The 16,583-nt window shown below is 32.6% G+C and overlaps 1 protein-coding gene and 1 long non-coding RNA gene across 5 annotated transcripts in view; one reads left to right on the forward strand and one right to left on the reverse strand.

Annotated features, from left to right (window-relative positions):
* Positions 1-16,516, forward strand: part of LOC110835563 (uncharacterized) — a 51,912-nt gene extending 35,396 nt beyond the window's left edge. For 3 of the 4 annotated variants that reach the window (XM_087353217.1, XM_022075893.2, XM_087353218.1), the window contains 4 exons: positions 837-1,088; positions 1,463-1,513; positions 4,162-5,127; positions 7,248-16,516. In XM_087353217.1, the coding sequence (XP_087209343.1) occupies positions 837-1,088; positions 1,463-1,513; positions 4,162-5,127; positions 7,248-7,308 (1,330 nt within the window). In that variant the 3' untranslated portion in view covers positions 7,309-16,516. The remainder of the gene's footprint in view (positions 1-836; positions 1,089-1,462; positions 1,514-4,161; positions 5,128-7,247) is intronic. The other variant, XM_022075894.2, reaches the window with a different exon arrangement.
* On the reverse strand, positions 1,088-7,883 carry LOC110835564 (uncharacterized). Its single transcript, XR_002544943.2, has 4 exons — positions 7,788-7,883; positions 7,169-7,253; positions 7,014-7,046; positions 1,088-1,870 (listed from the first exon to the last, which is right to left on the reverse strand). It is a non-coding gene; the product is annotated as an uncharacterized LOC110835564 (long non-coding RNA).
* Positions 16,517-16,583: the final 67 nt, after the last annotated feature.

The following is a 16,583-nucleotide window of genomic DNA, read 5'->3' on the forward strand; positions in this document are numbered from 1 at the left end:
AAATTTGAGTTAATAGTAACATGCAGATTAAGTTTTTAATCACTGTTAAACAAATAATCAAAAAATATGGTATGACATGTTATAAATGTACCAAAACTGATTTACTTTGTTGCCATCTATCCATTATAAATTTTTGTTTGAGTTGTATCTGGAAAGGATAGTTATTTTCTTACTGTGTCATTTGTTCCATACTTTACCTAAAGAATTGACCACTTTTGTGAATTTCATTTAAAAATATCTTAGCCTCCATACTGATTTCCAAGCTCTCAGATCATCACCACTATCACAATTAATAAATTCATGTATGTGTACTATGTATTTTATTTTCTTTGCTATTATTGATTTGTGTGTATTACTCCTGTCAGTGTATCAAGTTTTGTTTTCTCCAACCCTTTAATTATCTCTGATGAAGTATACAATATTTAACTCTCCTTACATCATCATACTGTTTGGTTGTGGTACCTCATAAAGATATAAGTAAAACCTATTCCATCTATGAGATTTATACTGACCAATGTGATCAGGCTGTTATGATTCTACACATCAAATATCACTAAAAAAGAAAACGAGCTTGATATGTTTCATTGCTTGTATTGGTTCATGACATCTGTAATTCATCATCAAAATGTAAGTCAGATTTTTCAGGTTTGGTAATTAAAGGGGAAGCCCCAAAAATATTTTTTTTATGAAAAGCCAAGGAATTAACAGAAAATTATCATTGAAAAACATTTGCTAAACCCATAACCATTAAGAAATGTATTCCTTTTGTAAAATGAGGAATTAATTTTAGATGCTTCTTGTTTGAAGTATTAATACATTTTTCACTATATATTAAGGTTTTTTGGGTTTGGTGGTCCTATGAAGAAGAAGCCATCAACAAGCAATGCTCCAAATACATATGCACAACTGCAGCAACAGGGTGTTACTTCATTCCAGCAGCAGGGATTTGGTTCACTAGGGCAGCGCAGGGGAAGTGATAGGAGTCTGTCAGGTTCAGTGCACGAGTTGGCCGTGTCAGGTGTGAAGGACTTGTCCAGCAGAGTGACTCACTCCCATAGTCAGTCAAACCTCAGTGATATCCCCTACAGGTGAGAGATGTGGTGACAGAAATTGTAAGCTAATATTATGAATTCATACATTACTAGCAAATGATCTGGGATGCAATTGATAGTTTTAGGATATATATATAATAATAAATAAAATATGTGTGTTAGGAACCTTCAAAGAAATATAATAGTAAAATTTATATATTTTGTACTGTAATTTTAATATCATAAGTTACTGCTCAATGACAGTTTTTGTAATTGCACTTGTAATTTTGAAGTATGTGAATAGTGTTAAGTTTGAAACGTTATTTATTTTTTCTACTTGATTATGCATTGCTGATAAAGCTTCGTACAAATGCTTTAGTATTTATTTTTTATTTTAGGTAGCATGAGTAATATAGTGACTTAATTTTCAGGGGTGATCTGCCTTGTCAGTCGAAGGCTTCCTCAACACTTTGGTCTAGTCTGTAAGTCCATAGGAACATTTCTTTTAGTACAATGTGTAACATTTTCTAGGTGTTGTGTGCGAGTTGATGTGGTTGGTTCCTCTCTTCATTTTTCTGAGTGTCGTAGTATTGGTGACAATTGAAGCAGCTATTTTGATTGTCTGTATTCATGTTCATTATACCATGTGTCTTTCTCTTTTTTTCTTCTGCTAAGGTTCTCACAGTGCTCTTCATACAACACTTGGTTTTCTTGATAAAGTATAGAGTCATCAGCACAAACTTGTACCATCACCTGAAATTCTGCCTCATTGTTTATAACTTAAGCTACTGTTTATGTGATGTGAGATTAAACCTGGGGTGGTCAGAGCATGTTGCATCCTGCAATAGTAAATATGGTCAGGTCTCAAATATTATCTAGTTGTAAGCAGATTATCAAAGAGATTCTATTTGCAGCTGTGGTCATGCTGGCCATCCAGGACAAGAACATTTTTTAAAATGCTGTGTTTTAATATTTCTATTTTTAACTCAATTGCAAGTTTGGTGTTGGCACAGACACTGTAAATTGTAGTTTAGACTATCTTTTGAACATTTACAGTATTTTACATGTGAGTGCCAAGCCTTTAAAGTACTTAATGCTGTAATACTGAATAAGATAGAAAGTCATACTCTCCATACCAGAATCTTATAGATATCAGTTATTTTGACACTAGCAGCATGATTGTGTTTACACTTCATTGTTTCCATGGACAACTACAAATACTATGTACATATTTTGTAGAACTGATTGAGTGAGAATTTCATTATATTTGCTTTCATAACTACTTGTGATACTGCTTTTACAATTTCTGATGTTTCATATATAATGGAAACCATTTATAATCTACAGAAGTTACAGTTTGATGTAGGTACCTGAATAAGTAAATGGTAAAATTTAAGGAAGTTAGAGACATGTAAATATGAAGTATTGTTCAAAATATTGTATGCATGTGTATTGATATGTACATTTTAAAGTGGGAGAACACCTTTTTATTCTAAAAATACTACTTCTTGGCATGAAACAATAATGTGTGAGGTGAGTTTTGATTTATATATAACAGTATGCAAGGTGCCTTTGAATGTTAACCCTTGCAATGCAAATATCAGTTACACCAATTAAAAAGAAAACATGTCTGTCTTTTTGTTGACACATGTAAATGTAAATGTAAATATCATGTTTTTCATGCTATTAATATCAACCAAGATAACTCAGTCAGTGAAGTATCTGGTTGTGGTATTGATGGCTGGGGTTTAATTTTCTCATTTATTATCACATACACACTGGCCTTGGGGCCTGTCTAGTCTGCTATCCAAATCCAACAGGTACTTGAGTCTTTAACCAGGGGTGAAGTGACTAGTGTTTGAAGCTGAGTATTCACCTCCTTGTGCCAAGCTTAAGACAGTGTGGAACTTTACCTCCAGTCCCCCATACTTATTCACAGTGTGGTGTTTAAGCATACAGATAACGTCAACCTAAAGAATTATAACCTAAAAAGTTGCGTGGATGTCAACAGAATTGCAGTGGAACTTTTGCATATGTGATGCTTTTGGATGCTGACTTTAAAATGGTTGAGAGTTTTCAGTGGTGATATGCAATTTGAAAAAAATGAATGTTAAACAGTGATTGGACAGTTTATACTATGTAATTAGTGTATATACAAAGATAGCAATCATTAGCATGATTTATTAACCATGTAAATAAACTGAATTAAAAACAATATGAAAATATTAATGGTTTTGATAGTAATAATATTTATGCACCATTTGGGTATGGTTTTGTATATAGCTGTTATGTTCTTTTTAATTCAAGTACATTATTAGTGTTTTATTTGGCATGCAGTTTGTAGTATTGAATACTATCTATGTTATACATTATTTGATGTTTACCTATTTGGTTTAATAAATTTTGTATGATGTTTAATTTATCACAATATAGTTAATGATGTCTTAAAACCAATTTGATATTCTTTCCTTACTTTTGTAAATAGATTTAGTTATTTAATTTTCACATTGTACAGATTGTTTCAAATTAGGCATCTATATCAGGGTTTCTCAACCTATGACCCACCAGTGTTTTCTGAGCAGCCCACATGCATTTCTTGTAAGACTGTGTTGCTCTGTATGATGAAATGTAGTTACCTTGTATCAGAAAACTTGTTAATGTTGTTGGTATTTGGCAGTTTGAACAACTATTAATTTAATGAAGAATGCTGAATCAAGAACTAAGAAATGTTTATTGATGAATAGGCTTACTAACAGGGATTCACATGAATCACAGCACCAAAACTGAAACCTCTTATTGAAATATTCATCAAGTAAAAGCTGTGTCAAACATCTCACTAATGACTGACCTTGTTAAAGAAGATAATGAGTAATATGTCCAGCAGTTTACAAAGTTAGTTAGTAGCATTTATAATAAATTACCATGAAACTTCAGTAAATTATTTACATTTACAATTTGGCAGCCCACAATGCAAAGAGTGAATGTAGTTCCAGGTATTTAAAGGTTGAGAACCCTGGTTTGTTGAATAGTAAAGAAATTAATTTTAAGTGGAGACATTTCTGCATACAAAGACAGGTGTGATGTAATGAATATAAAGGCTGTAAACATTTCTCATAACATTGTGTTTCAGAGACCCTTCTGGGGCAGCACCGATAGAAGAGGTGACGAAAGTACCAGATAAATGCATTGGAGGTGGTGGAGAGAGTCTGAAGGATGACATTTGTCCATGGGACTCAGCCATAGATCTACCAGTAATTTCACCTGAGATCATGTTACATCCTCAGGGTGATAAAAAACAAAGAGGTAGTATGTCTGCCGCAGCAGGTTCCTCCTTGATGTGTGAAGACATATATCCCTGGGACACAGCATCAAACCAACCCTTGCCCTTGCCAGAACTGAAATCTTCCCGCAAGAATTCCATGCAGGTAGATTCTGGCAGCTCATCTTCAGATATTAGTGTTCCTATGGTTGAGGTATCTGATAGGCTGAAGAAGTCCTGTGGCCTGCAACAGCCAAGTCTGGTTGGTGCTTCAACAGTGGAATCAGATAAAAATTCTCGTGTGTCATGTGAGGAACGTGTTATTGCAAGGATCCAGACAGTTAGAAAGTACTCTACAGCTTCCATCATTGGCCTAGGCTCATCAGAATCGCGCAGGTCATCTGTAACAACGAAGCCTTCTGGAAGTACTAGGCCTTCAGTGTCTTCCTCAGAGGACTTTGCTCTAGGAACAGCCGTGCAACGCTCGTTTGATTCATCGGCTGCAATGATTGTGTGTACAGAGAAGCAGGACAGGACTAATAAGAGTAGTGATGATCCATGTTTGAGGACTTACAAAAAAACTCGCAAAAGATCGTCTGTGTCTGTAGCCCCCCTCATAAGTGTAAGTTCAGTTGTAGATGACACTGCTGAAGAAACATGTACTAATCAGACACTGCAGGATGCAGTTTCTGTGACTGAAGCTAAAGAAGATCCTGTTAGTTGCACAAGTGATGGTGGTGATAGAGCATTACATACTCAGGGTGTTGTGGCCACATGGGCAGAACATACTGATTCCCAAAGCAGGAAAGTCAACGAAATATGCCCATGGGAGGATGAGTAAGTAGTACATATATATGTATATAATCCAATATTTGTCTTTTCACGGGAAAATTTATAAAATAGTTATTAAAATAATATGAAGTTTAACTGTCTATTGTTTCCAGATGATCAGGCATTCATTGTGACATAGTAATAACTTATGAAAGTATGTATGATACCAACTACAATGACAGTTTTTAAATTTAACAGCTGGCAAAGAATAGATTTTCAAGGGACAAATGTAATGTTATAGAATAAAATAATAAAATGAGACAATAAAATACAGACTAATTATCTAGAATATCAGAAGGGTAAGTAAATTATAGGAACATGTTGAAAGGATGGAAGAAAATCATATCCCTAATAGAATTTTGAATTATGATCTGTGATAGGTAGCTATTTTCCATCGAATGCTTCAGACAGTGTGGTTGAGGCTAGCAAGAACTATAAAACATAATTTAATGATCCATTTGTGTACATAATTTTCACTAGTACATATTACAACTATGTCCGATTTGTTAGATATATAACTTAAAAGTTTCACACCATTGTCATGGTGATTCTCTGATAATGTTCATCCTGCTTTATCTCCCAGCCTTATCCTATGGCCCTGATTGGCTAATCTCTATAGCCTGAGTCATCCCTATCCTATCTCACCCCATTACTCCTTATTTGGTCCTGATGTTGGTAGCAGTATGTTTCTCTGAAATATTGGTAGTTGACTGCTTCAGCAGAGAAAAATGTGCAGTTTATTTTTCTGTTTAAGTGCACAGGGTTTGTTTAATATCAAATTAGGATTAGTTGTAGATATTTGTTTAATAATTCATTTAAGGTTCCAGAAATACACCCAGTCATTGTCCATAGTTCAGACCAGTGGTAAGTACAAAAATATTTGAGGCACACTGAGAGTGTATGGGTGAGTCAAAATTATGAAATGGCTAGTGAATTTAAGTTACACTTTCTGGAGCCGGAATAATCTTTACATATTAGGGTACTTAATCTTGTCTGCCTTCTTTATATTTGATTTAAAACTGTTAGAATGATAGTACATTAAGTGTAAGTTTATTGATATTTACAAAATATAAGTATAAATGTGCATCCATTGATATTGTGGGTGGAGAAAGTAATCTTGGGATATGGAAGTTTTCCATCCTTCCTGGGTGTTCCAGTCATCTTATTTGATGTTCTTCTATTCTTTTATTAACAATAATTATTTTCAGACCATTTTTGACATGATAATGTATGTTTAAAAATGTACACACCTTTGGATATTCATAAAACATGCAAAAATACTCGTACAAATAACAGTAAGATATTTATTAGTGGTATCTTTATAATAATACCACTAAATAACATTGTTGTTTAGGAATGTTACATGCATTTACATTGCATTTTCTTATTGCTAAAAATAGTGTGACTCTGTGTTTGGTCAACATAATTAGAAGTACTATTATGAAACTGAAAATGTCAATGTACAAAGGCATGGGTAGAATTAATTTGAAACTGAACTATCAACCATTTTAAGGCTGCATGATAAATTTAAGACAGACACAAGGCTTCAGCAAAAAGGTAAGAGAATTATTACATGCATGTGTGTCTGTCTCCAACTGCCCATCCATGTTTCTTCTTTGAAACTACTGTATGGATTCTGGTGAAATTTGATATTGGTGGGGGATCTGCATCAGAAGTCAAGAGAATACAATTCTTGAGCATAATTGGTGTAATAATCACTGCTTCCCATGAAACCCAAATTGAACTTTGTCTGATTCCTAAAAATGACTCATACAGAATAAATTATTTATAATATGGATCTCACTAAAGATTACTACTTTTATTTTAGATGATAAGTATTTTACACAATACAAGAAAATTTAATTTATAACTGTGAGCAGTGTGATACTTACAGTGAGAATAGCCTTACAACAACAGGTCTGTATCTGCAATAAGTAAACATCAATGGTATATGGAAAATAGCAAAGTACACATTTGAGAAATTTAAAATCCATTGAAGTACATAATTTCACTTGTGTTAAATTTGTATGTATTGAAGGTTTCTTACCACTGATGTAGAAATTGTTATTGCTTATGTTTTGTTGATAATTTACATATGTAGCTAACTTCTCTATTCTTTCCTCCAGGGAGAGCTGTAAAGTGGATACACCATTTGTCAAGACATATGCTACACTGGGATACCTCTGAAGGGTATAAGTAATGAAAATACCAGTTATTGAACATATGTTAATGTTCTTCAGTATTTATTTAAGTATGGGGTAGCTGAATAATTTTGTTAGTGATTTATTTTGTAGTAATTACTTGTATGCAATTTTGCAATACATTTTCATGAATGATGTGTATACTCTGCTGTGGGAAGAGAATGTTACTATACAAAAATATAACATAGTCAGAATGCACTAATTAAACATTATAACTGGGATTTAACCCTTTAATCACCATATTTGTTAATTAGTAATAGGTATTTTCAGATATTAATAACATCTCATGAGCTACATAACCTTGTTTTATAGAATTCCCTAAATCTTTACCAAGAATAAATATATATCAACTTCTCATTTTACAATAGTCATTCTTTAAGCCAAAACAAATTTTCTCTTTAATTTTACAGCATCACTGCAGTGGCCTGAGATTGTTTGTTTTGATGCATGTTTGGTTGAACTTACAGAAGCCTAAATGTTATCAGTAATGATGATAGGTGTCAAAATGGCCTCTTCTACAAATGCTGTTACCATTGGACAGCTTTCAGAAACACTTTTATTATGGATGACAAATATAATGTAATAAAGGAACAAAAAAAACTAAAGTTTTAAGATTAAAGAACTTCTCTTTGATATAACTTGGTGATAATTCGGTTCTGGGATTTGGGTTGGTATGTTCTTGTTGCAGCAAATGTTTGTTACACATGTGAGGAAATGCATTATTAATTCTTTATCTGCTTAATACAAAAATTTAACTGAACATTCATAAATTGAGGAGTTGGTGTACTATATTTCAATTTCTGTTCTTTCAGTCTGCCACAAGAATTCAGACATTTATATGTATGAATGTACTTCGGTTAACATGAAGAACAAACCGAAAATTAACATATTTAGCATAGAAATTCTGTGTTACAAGTAAACTTGGTGTTAGCAGTAAAATTATTTAAATAGATTGGAATGGCAATATTGTCTGAATCAAGTAAACTAAAACAAATTAATTGTGACTTGCTTTAATGAAAATAAGGGCTACAGTTAAAATGTGGTTTGTAAAGTACAAGTTAAAGCTTTTATGCTGACTTTTACATAAGTAGAACGTTGTTGCAGCACTATAAGGTTCAGACTGAAGGCAATGGATGTGTTCAATGACAAAATCCATTAGGATAAACAATAATAAGCTTAGTTTCACATACTTGCAGAACACAAGGCAGATATATTGATTATTAACTGTTGTACTTGTAGATACTTTCAGGATACTTAAATTGTGTAAGACTTTTCATGTGTTTCAGAAGATTAAATACAGTTTAAAAATATTAAGTGTAAGCCATATAGATAGAATTTTAGAGTACAGAAATAAAATGCTGTAAACATGTTGAAAGGATGGAAGAAAGTTATATCCTGAATTGACTTTGGAATTATGATTCACAAGTGAAAAGGAGCATTGGAAAACCATTAAAAACTGGATTGACTGGTTTGAGATGGATCAGGCCACTACCAGAGTCCTTAAATCCAGTGGTGTTGGTGATGATGCTGATGGCTCTGAAAACTGACCCCCTTGCTTCTTGGGCTGCAAGTTATAGGTATAGTATATTATTTAAAAGGACTGTACAATAATTTGTGTGGATGGGTGAGAACTCTGTTCAAAAAATGTTCTGTTCAAATAAGGCGCAACTGATAAAGAGAGAGATGTAAATGTTCAGTATTTTCATCAGACTAAGAATATGTGACACAGATTTTTGATAATGTGGGATGCAAAATATATGTGGAAATGAAGAGATTGGCGCAAGATAGGTGAAAATGGAGGACCACATCAAACCAGTCGAAAGACTGATGACAAACTAACAAACACAAGAGAAAAAAAATGCAATTGAGGCTAGAAGTACTACCACTACATCTATAACAGTAATCTTAGTAATTTGTTCCAAAACTTATGGTATTTTGTTCATATACTGAAGCTTTACAGGTATATGCAATTACTTGTTTCTCTTTATACGGAATTTAAGTTACAGATATACATAAAAAATTAATGAATGCAATACACTCCATTTCTTGACATTGTTTGAATTGTCAGCAAACCTTGCAATACCCAGAGCTCAAAAAGTGACATAATATTTATTGAATATGAAAATATTAAAATCAAATCTAGATTTTGATGACAAGAGGCTGTAATTTTTTCTGTAACTCCAGTTTGTGTTTGGAAATAATTTGTTTGCTACTAGTGATTGTTAATGGAAACATTATGCAAGCAATAAGAATCAATCAAATTGATACTGTTAGTTATGTTTCTAATTATATATATAATTTTGTTATGTGAATACCTGATGTTTCAGTACTTGGGCTGATCATTCACAGGTGATCACTGACTGGATACAGCAGAGGCCCTAGTATTACCAGAGCATGAGAGCTGACAAATCTGAGCCCTTGCCATTGCCTCATCCTGGTTGGGAATAGGTTGCCTATTCTGACTCTGTTAACAAACAGTGCAGTTCTTGTCTTTGGAGCTATTAATTTGAAGACAGATTTTACTTGGATCAATTGAAGAGTCATGTTATTATATGCTACATTTTATCATGATATGATTGTCAGTAGGAAAGAGAAACTCAAATAATTCAATTCTTAGTTTTTTTTACTAAAATTTGCCATTCTTGTGTATTTAATATCTGATACCCTGTCATAAATCAAGCATATTTGGAGCTGTCAATAGATGGCAAGAATATTTTTTATTTATGCTGTTAACACTTCAGATATTTAGACATATGACATGGATATTTTTAAGAGACTTGTCTCATTTATAGCAACATGACAATTAAAATATCTTAGATGTGAATAAATAGATTAAAACAGTATGTTTCAAACTTTCTTTGCCAGCAGAAAATTTTCAGCCATGACAAATAATTATGGAACCCCATACCAGAAAGTTGCACTTATAAAATGAAAGTATAACAGTGATTTTGTGTTTTACAAGTAAACACAGTACAATTTTAATGTCCCACTTGTAGCCATTGCCCCACTATAAAATTATTCCATAGCTCATGTTGCTATGTATTGTTGAAATAATGTTGAATTGACACTTAAATTTGTATCTTCATACAAAATAATAAGCGATGCTGGGCTGTAATATTTTCCCACTCATGTAATCATGGCAATACATTGAAAACTACATACAGGTTAGATAATAGACTTGAAGTTTTTACCAGACTGAGGCATTTGGTCTAGCAGACACTGATTTTGTGAAGCTGGTCTTTGTTAAATTATAAATAAGTCCAAGCATATAGGCATACCACATGCTTGGAAGTATCATGCACAATAATAGCAATAAGGTGTGTTTTTTTTTGGATAATATTGCATTTAGGTTTATAATTTTGATAGAAATTATTATTTGCTATTATAGAAATTTATTTGCAGAATTCCTGGTAAACTGCCAAGACCCTTACAGTTCTGACAAGTATACAGTTTAGAAATCACTATAGTAGAATATTAATGACAATTCTAATTAGTAACCTTTTACACTAGCATATCTTTGACCAAAGATTAACATCATAAGCTGTGGCTTGTTAAAGTAGAGCTAGCTTGGATCTTATATGTAGCAGTAGAGAAATATATGAACCATACTGCTTGAGTTTTGCCACATAGTGCTCACTGTATCAGATGAAGTAAGTTTAATAATTCACAGTACTAATTTTATTACCTCTAAGTATGTTGGAAAACTGCCTATGTCTTACAACCTCTTGAAATTTATTTCTTCTTGTTTTGATTTAGAATGGGGTTCCATCAATATTTCTATGGCCTTGGTAAAATATATTTTAGGAAATATTGGCTTAATGAAAATATATTGATATATGCTGATAACAGAAGTGGCAATGAAGTAAATTATTTTAGTTTAGTTGAGGGACCTGTATTGTTTCTTAAAGTGATAATCAGTTTCAAATTGATGAAACTGGAACAGGCCACAAGGTCTAATCCGCAAAAGACAAATAAGAACAATTTATGGCTTTGGACTGTCAAATGAGTTATTAATTAGCTCCATGAAGGCAATTAATTCTCTTATGAAAAGCCAGCAGTTTCTTCTGCAGTAAATAGGACATACTAATAATAATAATAATAACAATAATAAATAATAATAAGTGTTATAATTATATAAATGCTAATATTCACATAATTATTATGTGTGTATATGTGTGTGTGTCTATATAAAATCATGCATACTCAATTAGATGTATTAAATGTGGATTTATCTTTGTCAGGATGGGTTATTAATATTATTAAGCTTAGTGTTTGTAGCTACTCTACATAGCTGCTGGCTTTGTCAACTAATTCTGAACTGTTTGTTGCTGCAGAATAGTTCAGCCAGTGAAACTAATCTGTGATGACCTTCAGCAAAGTTCTGTATTATCTGACTTGTCACATACAAAAGTTTAAATTAAAGTTTGAATCCTTATTTAGTGCTTAAGCAATTTCTCAGGTAATAGTGTTCATCATAAAGCCAGATGATTATAATGCTTTTATGAACTTCCATATTTGTATTGTTTAAGATCTGAAGTTCTTACAGTGATTAAATGCAATAAAGCCTTCTTGGGTGCTTGAGCAATTATTAGCATCAACAGCCCTAGAGTCTTTCATCTACAGGGGAGAAGTTTGATGTTTCAGTTGGAGACTATCTCCTCCTCCATTACCAGGGATTATTATGAAGATAGCTGTCTTCTGGGTTGTAGCACTGTGTAGTCTGGTAGCCTAATGAGCTATAAAAGTCAAAATTATTTTAATATAAATGGGTAATTCATTCTGAATTAGTGATGGAACCCAGTCAGTAACATCCTTTAAAAATTCATATATTCTGATTCTTGTTTTATTCCAATTAAGACTATTTATCTAGGACACCTGCAAGATGTGTAACCATTTGATTAAACTTATTGTAACATCCAACCAAGCAGCATTCAGCTGTGAGGTGGGTGATGGATTGATTCTGTCCACTGCCCTTGGAATGATTAGTTCATGGCGAATGGGTGTTGGATCTGTTGGACCTTCCAGTATACTTCATATTATTTGTGTCAATTCTTCACATCAGTCTTTGATATAAAAACATGAATGGGCTCTAAAATATCAGAATGTATTCTGTATTGATAAGTTGATCGCCTAAGAAGACTTCTGTTTAAGTTGTATATGAGCATATAGAGAAACTGCTGTGGCGTGTATCAGGAAGAATAAAAACCCTTATAGCCATTCTCTGCTTACATAATTTTTACATATTAATTGCGGATTTGTTGAATTGTGCTTTCTGCTGTAGTATCGTATGAACTGTGGAAACTAATTAGTGTTCAGTATGTCGGAGAATCGTCATTTACAGTGAACTGTGAAAGTGTAGGGGAGGAAGCCAGTCATGGCCTGTTTCAAGGCATCATTTAGCATTCATCTGCAGAAATTGGCTGAGATCATATGAAGCTTCAGTCCAAATATTGCTGCTTGGGTCAAGGTTTCAATTGTGCACCCCACAAATAATTGTCATACTTATTATTAGATTAAATTGCTTAGTCTGAACCATACAGTGTTCACTTCCATTGGTATATTGCTACTCTAAATAATGTAGTCAATGACAACATTTTTATTCATATTGTGTCAACTAAGGAAATATTTAGTGAATGCATGATTTAAGATGCATTTTGTGTGAAAGTGTCTGAAGATTAAATATCACTATTATGAAAATATATTTCATAATTATTTGATACTTGAAGCAATATAAAAATTAATAAAGAGGTTATTCATTACATTATTTTAAAAAACTAAATGTGAAGCAAATGTCACATTTTGTGACATATTATGTATTTCTATAAAATGTTTAATTAGTGCCTTTCTGTTCTGTGTCATGAATAAAAATGTATACTTGTAGCAAGATATCTCTGAGCTTTATTGACTTGGTGGTTAACCTGCTGAGATATGGGGTGGGAGGGGCAGAAGTCAAGCAATAGCACATGTAGCTGATGCTCGCCATTGTCCTTTCCACCTTCCCATGATATAGCTAAGGCTCAGAAATATTTTGCATCAGATATACCCATGTAAACATGTAACAAATGTATACATATTTATTTATAATAAAGGACATGCTTGAGTTCATATGACAATATGGAGACTAATGATTGAGCAAAAATTGAAGTCAAATTATTGTGGTATCACATTGTTAGCAGAGTGAATGAGTAAAGTCTATTGAAAATTCGCTCAAATACATGTAAGGTTACATCATTTGAGCAATATTGCACTGTGAAGTAAATGATGTATTCAAAGCATCTTGTAAAAGTACATAAAACCAAAAGATGAAACTTTGTTTTAAAAGTAGTTTACTCAACATTACTCTACTATATTGTTAGATAGTAACATAATAAAATGGAATTATTCCATATTGTGTATGGACGAGTTTGTACATTGTTCATTATGACATTAGCGTATAATTTTATGATGGAGTTATAGTTTATACTCACTGCATGGTGTTGAAGCTCATTTTGTGAAGTATTTATATGTAAAATTATAAGCATGGTGATATTTTAAGTCATTTATGAGAGAGATCAGTTTTTACAGTCAAAAATGAGAACAGGAGGAATTTCTGACTTAAAAAATCATTGAAGTTAGACTCTAGTTTGCCAGTTTTATAATGAATGGCAGAGTCAGTAATTCTTGATTATAAAAATTTAAGAATGTGTTAAATTGTTATTTAGAAAATTTTCATTATTGGATTTAGAAAATAGTTTGAATTGTTCTAACAAAGTGAGATAAAACCTTGTTGCAATGTTAAATATAGTACCAAAATATTTCTATTTATGTTTCAGAACTTTGTTGATGCTCATGCAAATAGAAGTGTAATGGACACCCTTATAATGGGGATAACAAAAGAAAATATTTATTGTAATCCAAATTAAAATTTGTGCTACATAGACATTTTTCTCAGTGGACCAAGATGATATGTTCTGAGTGTGGTTTCTATTTGTATCTAGTCAGAAAAATCACTATATTTTGAATGTTGTGATTATGTTTAATATGACATGGTACATAACAGTACAATGGTTTAAACATTATTTATACAAACATTAATTTAAATCTTGCATTATTACATATAATGTTTCTATTTGATTATTATTTTCTGCTATTATGTTATATTTCTTCCTCTGTGCCACATCTTACTATATAGATTGTAACATTCTGACATTTCAATTGAGAAGTATAGAAATCCACAACATTAACATTGTTGTGTGAATAAAGGAAAAAAAGCAGATATGTGAAGCTGACCTCTCACCTCTGTTTAATATGAGGATAAGAATGTGTGGAGCTATACTTCCTCTTTATCATACGTCTTTGTGGTTTAGTGTTTAAGCACAGGGACAACGTTTAGTTACTCTGACTATACCACATTCGAGACCAGACATCTGAAATTTGAGTTGCAAGTCAGTGTTGGTACATCATTTGAATTATGATGTGCTACTTTTCTCAGTGTTAAATTATTAATTCATAGTTTTTAAGTAACAATACCATTGGTATTTTACTGCCTAATGAGCATTAACTTATATGTTATGTATAAGTACTTTTAACATTTGCCACTGCTGATGATGATATGTGAGGGAATACAATCCATGTAACAGCAGAAATGACAGCACACTGTCATGTTGTAAGCTATCGGGTTGTCACAGTAACAAGTATGAAGATGGCTGTGTTCTGGGATGTTGTGTCATGTAATCTGAACAATATTGACCAAAATTTTAGAATTTCTTATTGCCTCTGTCTTCAGGGAAATTACTCTGTGCACCTCTGAAACGCTAGTCATCATCTACCAGGATAAATGATGCAACATCCCAGAAGACAGCCATCTTCAGCATGCTGTCATATTTATATGTATTTCCAGCCATCCTTTTCCATTGATTTGTAATGAAATTGTTGCTTGGATTGTACTGGTATTAGCATTTATGAAATGTCACATTTAATCTATCATTGTGTACAATAGGCCTACTATGAATTATAATTGTAAACTGTTTATCCACAACTTCTAAAGTATTAAGCTATCTTTATCTCTCTTTTATCACACTGTTCTTGATGTTCTTCATGCCTAGGATTCACATACATAATTATCAAAGAAATTTGATAAAATGCAGTATTTATATATAGGCCTAATGGTACAGCTCAGATGTCTGCAGTGCTTTCAAACTTAACCTAAACTTTCATTCACTTTTCCTGTATATTTGTGAATGCAGACCATTTAGAATAAAATCTCAGTTGAACCAAAATATTATTTTGTTAAACTGACGATAATATTTTAAGATTGTATAGGTTTCTTTTTATTTAGTGGTATATTTAGTGTGTAGAATGTTGAAAGTACAAATTTATTTGTCTTGAAAAAGGGTGATGAAAGACCGACACAAGTTTGGTTCAAATTGTTCCAATAATGGATTTATTTTTGTTGAGTGATAATGCAGGTTCAAAATTGCACAACACTGTCCTCAGAGTATTGTACTTGGCAATCACACAATTTGCTAAATGCTCTGCAGTTCTTGGAAGTACCACTGGAAAATATTTTACAAGATTCTCTTCAGAGCATCTGTCATTGCATTATTCATCTTGTCTGTCTTACCAAAATATGATCCCTGCAGCTGAGATTTACTGACCCTGGAGAGGTGGAAGGTGAGAAGGCTGACAACAGTGGAGGCTGAGGAAGCGCCGTCACCTTGGTTTCTACCAGATGGCTCCGTTGTGAACGTCTTGACTACTGTCAAGGAAGCTACCAGACCAATGTAAGAATTTAGCTTATTGCACTTCAGCGCCACTTAGTTGGCAAACTTTTGAAGCATCCTTATAAAACCATCACTACTTTCTGATTTATATGCCCATGACTGCTATGTTAAATCCATTATCAGAACTCTGAACAAACTTTGTATGTTGCCATTTGATAAATAGGACATTGTCCACATTTTAGATCAATGGGAAATCCATTATTGACCCAGAATCATTCAGTAGAGATTAATCAAATAAATATTAAAGCCTAATAACTCTTATAATTTTGTTATGTTTAATACTCACTTACTTTTTGTAATGTCATTCATCATAATCATAATCATTCTTATAGTAATGATGTTGATGATAGAAATTGGTGGATATGATGTAAAATATTAAAGTGAAATTAAAGAGAGCATAAAATGTTGGAATCAGAATTTTATGAAAACAGACTTTTTGCCTATTTAGTATAGAGTAGATGGAGATCCCTATTCTTCAGTCCCACAAACAGTATCCTTG

The sequence above is a fragment of the Zootermopsis nevadensis genome, unplaced genomic scaffold (assembly GCF_977971745.1).
Source record: "Zootermopsis nevadensis isolate Lab colony 2312 unplaced genomic scaffold, Znev_1.0 Znev_ptg000021l, whole genome shotgun sequence".
NCBI lineage: Eukaryota > Metazoa > Arthropoda > Insecta > Blattodea > Termopsidae > Zootermopsis > Zootermopsis nevadensis.